At 47.4% G+C, this 8,390-nt stretch overlaps 1 protein-coding gene across 1 annotated transcript; it reads right to left on the bottom strand.

Annotated features, from left to right (window-relative positions):
* Window positions 1-771: 771 nt before the first annotated feature.
* On the bottom strand, window positions 772-8,155 carry KIF22 (kinesin family member 22; the record flags this gene model as incomplete). Its single annotated transcript, XM_044677391.1, is given in 13 exon segments — window positions 772-956; window positions 1,037-1,096; window positions 1,232-1,456; window positions 2,008-2,072; window positions 2,184-2,346; window positions 2,791-2,959; window positions 5,030-5,159; window positions 5,304-5,457; window positions 5,889-6,119; window positions 6,248-6,457; window positions 6,686-6,840; window positions 7,329-7,456; window positions 7,923-8,155. Coding segments are annotated over 13 exon segments (1,983 nt in total), but the record flags the coding sequence as incomplete, so codon positions are not given.
* Between the last annotated feature and the right edge of the window lie 235 nt (window positions 8,156-8,390).

The following is an 8,390-nucleotide window of genomic DNA, read 5'->3' on the forward strand; positions in this document are numbered from 1 at the left end:
CGGGCGGGAGGCGCGCGGGGCGGGAGGGATGGGAGGAGGAGGATGGGGGGGGAGCGGAGCACACACTGCGCGCGGGGAGGGCGAGCGGGCGGGAGGGGGGCGCGAGGACACACACACGGAGTCTCGGGCAAGCGCGAGCGCGGGCGCGCGAGTCTGGGGGGAGGGGGAAGAGAGAGAGGGACACGGGCGGGAGGGGGAGGGGAGGCACCCAGCTGCCCCAACCTCCGTTAGCGCGAGACCCTCAAGACAGGCGCTGATTGGCCTAGGATGGTGCAGGTGGTGGGCACGCGGGGGATGGGGCGGCTCCCCCTCCCTCTACCGAGTCCCCCCTCCTCTCTCCGCCAGCGGCCGTTATTCCGCGCGCACGCGCATAATGTCGCTGCCTTTGCTGAACGAGAGGAGCTTGGGCGCGCGCGCAGTGATGGGAGGGGCGGAGAAAATCCTAGGCACGCGCCTAACGGTCGTCACCCTCCAGGCCTCACAAAAGTATTTTGTCTGGTTTCGGCCACCGTCCCTCCCCCCAGGAGTTTATTTACAATTGTCGCTCTTCCCTTCCCCCTCTTTCCCTAAAAATGGCGACTGTTGACCCTCCCCGCCCATTTCGCCCAGAGATTGCTTTCCCCAGGAGAAATGGGGGCGAATGCTAAATTACGTTGGAAAATAGATCAATAATTAGCCCTCCCAACCCACCTATCCCCTTCCCACCTCCCTGAGCAAATGCGCGGATGGCGGGCTCCGCGAGCCCCCCCATCCCAAGAATCAGGCAGAGGCGACTGGACAAAACACTCTATTTACAGAAACCCGCCCACCCCCACCCCCCACTGTAAAACACGGACGGAGTCTAGGTGTTCCGCGGCACCAGGAAGCGATGGCGGGGCGACCAGCAGCAGCGGCGCTCAGATGTCCTTCCGCGGCAAGGCCCTGAAACACTCGGCAGCCAAGCTTAGGATGTTGGCCTGGAAAAGGAGAGTGAAGTCAATTAGACCCGCGGCCCAGCCCCCTCCTTCACTGCCCGGCCCAACCCCTCCCCCCTTACCTTCACAAAGGTGGCCACTTGCTTCTCAGAGATGCCTTCCACCTGCCCCAGGTCCTCCACCTGCGGGGTAGGGAAAAGCCTATCATTCTGCCTAGGGAAAGCTCGCCTGTCTTGTCTGCCTGCCTGCCTGTCTCCCCTCAAGTCCTCCTCCTCCTCCTCCTCCTCCTCCTCCTCCCAGCAGCCGGCCCGCCTCACCTCCGCAAAGGGGCCGTGCAGCTCCCGCCAGCCCACGATGAGCTGGGCTTTCTTTTCTCCAATACGCTGCAGCCTCCGAAGCTCCTTGGCAGAGCCAGTATTGAGCAGGCCCAGGATCTTCCTGCGGCTCTCGGTCAGGAGGTCTGGGGGCATCTGCAGCAGTTCCAAGGTGGTGCAGAGCCCCTCAGGCTGCTCTTCCTGCTGCCCACAGATCGGCTCGGGCTGCTGCCCGACGGATAGATGGAGAGAGGAGGGTATGTGGGGGATCTCCAGGGGCTCCCTGCGGGTTGCAGGTAGGCAGCCAGCACCACGTGGAGGGGTTTGGCCAGCTCCAGCCTTTCTTTTCCCTCATCTCTACCCCACTATTCTCTGGTACAGGGTTTATGATTGCCAGAACACACCCTATTCATTCCCACCCCAGCCTCAGACCTATCCTCAATCAACCCATCCTTCAAGTACCACCCTCAATGAAACCTTTTAGAGCTGGTAGTTGTAGCCCTCACTGCTTTCTCCCTTCTGAGTTCCCATGGCACTTGAGAGTACCTCCCATTTGGCAATTGTTTATGTACCACCTCCTGAGAGCTCTCCTTTTGTCATGGGCCTCATCTAGTGTTTAATTTTTCTTATGTTTACATATTTCATCTTCACTAACTAGATAATAGTTCCAAACTAGAGTTTATTCTTAGAAGCTCCATAAATAATTGAATGACAAGGTGTCTTGACTTCTCATACCCTCCCCTGTAGGCCCAAATATCCATGTCTGCAGGTTGTCTTACCTTCCTCTTACGGCTTTCTTTCTGCAGGACATGGGCCTTATTTTGGGATGTTGTCTGCTCCTGAACTAAAGGTACAGATTGGAGGCAATAATCATGTCAGAGCAGTCACTAATCCTCCCCTTTAGTTTCCCTTCCCTTGTCCAGAACTTCCAGCCCTCAACCTAGTTTCTCCTTACTTAGCCGAAAGGGTACAACTCTATTCAGAGGTTTGGTCATGGAGATTGTTTTTGAGGGAAGGGGACAAGGTGGGGCCAGTGAGCCATTCTCCTCTTCCTCCAGTTCCTTGGGCTTTTGACTCTGTCTGTTGGCCTCTAGCTCTTTATACTTTTCCTTCAGCCTCTGTAGGAATAAATGAAGAAGGTGATATCAGTATCATACACCTGAGGGCCTAATGCAATTTGTTCCCCAAGGATTTAGAACAGCATGCCACTAGGAAAGCTAAGATAGTAAGTTCCTGGCCATATAGCAGGGGTTGGCAACATATGGCTCTTTCTGCAGGAGCCATAAAGTCAATTTTTTTTCAGGCGCTGTTACAGGAGTGGCACTGTGAGCACTGTATGGCTCTCATGAAATTAATTTTAAAAAATGTGGCGTTTATGGCTCTCACGGCCAAAAAGGTTGCTGACCCTTGCCATATAGCTAGGGAGGAATGGAGTCAGGGTCAATCAAATTCCAGGATGAGGAAGCTGGAAGGGTGGTAGCAAATAGGTAGGAAGGAAACGTGACAGGAACACAAAGGTAAAGAAGGCTTCAACCCAGCCTTGAATTCTTTCCATAGTCTACCTGAATCTCCAAGTCCTTCTCTTTCAAAGCCTTTTCTAGAGCTGTCCGTTCTCTTCGTGGTGTGCTTAGGATTGAAGTTCTGTGGCTCCCCTGGGAGTCTAGAATTCGATCCAGGTTTAGCAGGCGCTCTTGCACAGCTGGTTCTAGGGTATTCAGCTGCTTCAGAGGGCTAAGGATAAATGAATTTTATACTTCTTTTTCATTTAATAGCTACCTGCTTCCCATGGATGAATTCCCCATCTTCCCATAAGTAAGAATATCAAATTTGTGTCAGAGGCATTAGGTTTAGACTAAAGATCTTGATTTGAGTCCTGACTGCCACAAAAAGGTAACCTTAAGCCCCCAGTAAAATGCATTGTGCCATTATGAATGGTACAAACACCACAAATCACTACATGTATTAAGAATGAGTAAGATAGGAACAGCTCCATGGTTATAGGACTTGGTTGATCCTTGAGAAGGCCTCATGAAGCAATGCATCAATCAAGCCACTCAGACCATAAATTGTTGACAACAGGAATGTCACCAAAGTTTTGGTTTTAAAGCGGGGAAAAGCTTTAAAGAGCTTTAAGCAACATGAGGTTTTAGAAAGAACTCACAAGGGAGTAAAAGGAAAAATAGCATCCTTCATTAATACTGGGATAATGAGTTTTTGCTTGGTGATTGTCACATGTCCATAATTACACATGGCACAGACTATTTTCATTTTTTTGTATAGTTTTATGATGCCCAGCCCAGAGATTCTGTATCTAGTTTATGTTCCATCTGCATTGAGGTCCTCATCCTCAATACAACATGTTTGGTCTTAGATAGGAAGCCCTTGGAACTGCTGAGCCCAACACTAGAACAATCCATTGGCCTCAAGCATTTAGTATAAAGGCTGTACTAAAATGGTCAGTTGATGCTAATGACAGCAATCAAAGGCTGAAGGTCATTTTAAAGAAAGGCATTTCAGGGTGTTAGGGTAGGTCCAGTACTGCTCAAAACTAGGACAATCACTTAAAGAACAGCACTTCCATCAAAAGCTCTAGCATTTTTGGGCTACGTGACCTTTGGTGTGTCAAAAAACTTTTGGGGGTCTCAGTTTCTTCATTTATAAAAAAGGGAATATCATCTGCCCTGTCTACTTTATAGGGTTGTGGTAAGGATCACAGAAATATGTAAAGTGTTTTAAGCTATATTAACTTTACCTTTATTATTCTTACATTTCTAGAGTGGACTGGCCAGCTTCCTGAGGCCAAGACTAAAATTCAGAATGGCTTTGAATAGTTTTACTAAAGATAGTAAACTAACTGAGCCAGGGTATTTGTAAAGGAGAAATTAAACTTGCCTTTTCCTAGTTTATATGGACTTTTTCTCAACTCGGTGCTCTCTGAATTCTCTTCCCTATCCTTAAATGGTCAATATCTCATGCATTACAGTGATGGGCAAACTTTTTAAAGAGGGGGCCCAAAGGAAAGGAAATGCTCATCTGTCCATCTCTTTCTAAGGCAACTCTTTCATTGTATTCATTGTATTGTATCCTACTCATTGTATTTGCCAGATTAGGATAGAACATTTCAGGGGGCTGCATTTGGCAGGAGGGCTGTAGTTTGCCCATCACTGCATTAGGATTAGATGCTTCCCCTGCAAAGTCATATTCTTGTGGATGGCCTTGCTATATAGATATGCCAAGGAAAAAGATTTCCTAAACTGGACTTGCTATCTCTAAAAACCTGGAGAGAACTTATGTCCAAAATAAATTTTTTATCCTTCTGTCTTAGAATCAATACAGAATATTGATTCCACGGCAGAAGAGTGGTTAGGGCTAGGCAATGGGGGTTAAGTGATTTGCCCAGAGTCATACAGCTATTAAGGGTCTGAGGCCAAATTTGAACCCAGGATCTCCTCCATCTTCAGGTCTCTAACCATTGAACCACCTGGCTGACCCTCAGACCAATCCTCGAATGCTGCTTGGGCTGACCCAGGAATGTTACTTTCAATGTCTAGATTTCATGGCAGGGTAGGACAGGAATAAAGAGAGTTGAGGCCAGAGCTCAAATTCTTGTGTGACAGCAGGAAAATACAGAGAGTCACAACACTATATACATAGGCCCTCAAGAATGAGTAATATGTTTGCCTGGATGTAAACCAATTCTCATCACTAACATTCTTATTTGGGAAAAAGCTTTTCCTGAATACTATAGCAACGCTATGTGGGAGAGATGGAGGACTAAAAGGATTATCCCTTCTGTCTCACCTTCGTTTGGGACAGCCAGATAGAAGTTCTGGGCTACTTGTCCTGTCTTCCATTTCTTCCTGGCTTCTAGCCTGCTTTGCTTCTGGAGGATCCATCAGTTCCTTTTGGCCTGGCTTCACTGGGATAAAAGCTAAATGGTAAAGAGAATAATATAGCCATCTATCTCTGCTTTCAACAGCCTCAACAAGACAACAGATATTACAATACCTGATACTCAAGGTCTCAAACTTTCCCCTCCCTATTCTTTATCTCTCTCCTATCATATACCTCTTACCAGGGGGCTGAAGGCTTTTATGGGTGAATGGCCGGTTGATTACTTCTTTGGACCTGGAGGCAAAGTTGAGTGACGTTACTGTATCTAGGTAGAAGCGCCTCTCTGGAGCAATATTAGCAATGAGTACACTGTGGGCTGAACCTCCGAGGGAGTCCTAGGGAAGACAGGAAAAGTGAGTCAGGAGCTAGGTGCTCTTCTATCATGGTCTACCCCTATTTCCAAAGATACAGCTTTTATCACTGTTCTTTCCTCTTCCCTTTATCTTGGCCATTCTCAGGCCTCAGCTTGGGTAGGGGAAAGAACACTGGCTTGGGACTTAAGAGTTACTAACTCTGACTTTAGACAAGTTAACTAATCTCTGAGCTTTGGTTTTCTTCACCTATAAAATGGGGATGTCATTTGGCCTGCCTCTCTTAGAATTACTCTGAGCTTCAGAGAAAGAATGTAAAACAGTAAAGTATTTTACAAATAGATTCTTAATAGAAATGAGAATCTTTGTCCCCAAGGAAGAAATCGGCATGCCCCTTTTTTCTACATCTCTAGAACTAGAATCCCAGGAACCTTTGCTTCCCAGAGCAACCTGACCTGTAGCAGTCGGGTAAGCTTGCTGTCTCGGTAGGGAACACGGGGCAGGCCTTGGTTCAATGCATCTACCACCTTGCCCAACACAAAGAGGGAGGCATTGATGGCTCCACTCTCCTTTAGCCGCAAGCCCTGGTTGCCTGTACGCCGATTGTCCTCTGAACCAGCCAAGTCAATCAGATAGAGCTTCCCCTCTCGTTGCCGGAATGGGGCAATCCGCTCCCGTTGTTCCACCTGTGTGTGAGAGGTTACTCAGTGAATGAAAGTTCAGAGGCCCAATTCTGGGTAACTTTTTCCCTGCCTCTACTTTTTACCTCCCATCCAAAATCCTCCAACCCCCAATATGCTGACAACAAACCCACTTTAACCAGGAGCACAGCATGGCTTCGGGAAGAGCGCTGGTTGAGTCGGGTAGCTCCCACAGTTCGGTTTCTGCTGGCTGGCAGGAAGTGTTGTTCAAAGTCAGTGAAGGAAGCAATGGGTTTTTGGGTGAGTCCAGGGATCAGGATGTTCCCCCATCGATCTTCTCTGATCACCAAGTCCCCTGAAGCAGGGGCAAGGAGGTCCAATACCTGGGAAAGACAGAAACAAGGTAGAATCCCTTATATATAGCATCCTGACCTTCTATAGCTGGGCTTCACTATTATCCTCACTTTCTCTCCTTAAACAAGATCTAAGTTTTCCATTCAACCAAGTCCTCTTTCCTGGAGAGACCTTTTTCCTTGACATTTCCCAACTATCCCAAAGGTTTAGGTCTCCAGTTCCTATCTCAATCTCTCCTAACTTAAGAGGAGCCTCACCTTCTCTTGATAGATTTCCAAATAGGACATGGAGACAGCAAAGGCCCAGGGTCGCCCTTCTGCACCCTCCTCCCAGGTGAGCTGCAAGAGGTCTTTAAGGGCCCGAGGGATAATGCCAGGCTGCTCTGGGCTGCCTAGCATTGTGTATGTCTTCCCTGTGGGAAGAAGACAAGAGGAAACAGTAAGATTACTGGCTTTCATATTGAACAAAGTAATAGCAATATTGTAGGATGATCAACTATGAATGACTTAGCTATTCTCTGCAATACAGTGATCTAAGCCAATTCCAAAGGACTTGAGAGAAAAAAAGCTCTCCATTTCTAGAGGAAGAATTGTTGGATTCTGAATGCAGATTGAAGCATATTATTTTTTACTCCCCAACCCCCCATTCCACAACATGACTAATACTGAAATATGCTTTTCATGGTCACATGTGTATAACCTATAGCAAATTGCTTTACTGTCTTAGGGAGGGAGAGAATTTAGAACTCAGAATTTTAGAAAACAAACATTAAAAATTGTTCTTACTTGTAATTGGGAAAAAACCAAAATATTATTTTAAAAAATTACTGGTTTTCAGACAGTGTCATAACTCTTTTTGCCCTCTGCACAAAGCCCTGGACCCATTCTACTCTCCCCTAACCTGCGCCTGTTGGACCATAGGCAAGCACACTGGCATTCTGTCCATTCATCAAGTGGCGAAGGATGGGCTGGACAAAGCCAACATAGATGTCCTGCTGGGTGCTTGTTTCCCCATAAAAGGCATCAAACCTGCAAACCAGAAAGACAGAAGTCATACAATCCAGTCAATTAGAGGGGAAAGAGTGCTTAAGGCATATAGCACACGTGGGGGGGGGGGGGGGAGGGGGGAGGGAAGAGAAGCTGGGTACCTCAGTGGATTGAGAGCCAGGCCTAGAGACGAGAGGTCCTAGGCTCAAATCTGGCCTCAGACCCTTACCTGCTGTGTGACCCTGGGCAAGTCACTTGACCCCCATTGCCTACCCTTACCACTCTTCTGCCTTGGAGCCAATACACAGTATTGACTCCAAGGCAGAAGGTAAGGGTTTAAAAAAAAACAAAACATATAGCACAGAGATGGGACATGATAGTCAGGGGCATGTGTGCATGAGGAAGAGCAATAAAAGAGTCAACATAACAGTCCCCACAAGTGATGTCAATGTGAGGGTCCTGGGGATTCTGAAGTAATGGGATAAAGAAAGGGTCCTTGGTCCATTACTGGTATTTGAGTGTCTCCTGACTATTTCTCCCATTGGCAATCTCCAAGGAACAGCTGTCCAGGCCCCGTACACAGGAGCTCTCACTGGTGCTATTGGCCTCTTCTACAAAGGGCCTAAGTCTCACAGCCACTCGGACTCGTGCCACAGAGGGGCGACGGCTGGTTCTGCCTTTGCTCATTTGGCAACGTGTAGCTCCTGAAGAAGAGAAGATGGAACATTAGGCTACTGGAATTTATGGTTCAAACCTAGTACTTGCCTTTTGATCTTTGCCTGGATTGCATGGTCTATTTCTTTAGCTATAAAGTTAAGAGGATCTTCCTCTGTGATCTCTAATTCTCCTTATTCTGACATAAAAGCAAGGATATGGAGGTTAGAGAATATGAAATACTTTTGGGGAATAATAGGTAGAGATTACTTTGTAGAATAAGGCACATAGAATGGGAGATAAGGCAGGAAAGCTATATTAG

This window comes from Gracilinanus agilis, chromosome 1 (assembly GCF_016433145.1).
Source record: "Gracilinanus agilis isolate LMUSP501 chromosome 1, AgileGrace, whole genome shotgun sequence".
Classification (NCBI taxonomy): Eukaryota; Metazoa; Chordata; class Mammalia; order Didelphimorphia; family Didelphidae; genus Gracilinanus; species Gracilinanus agilis.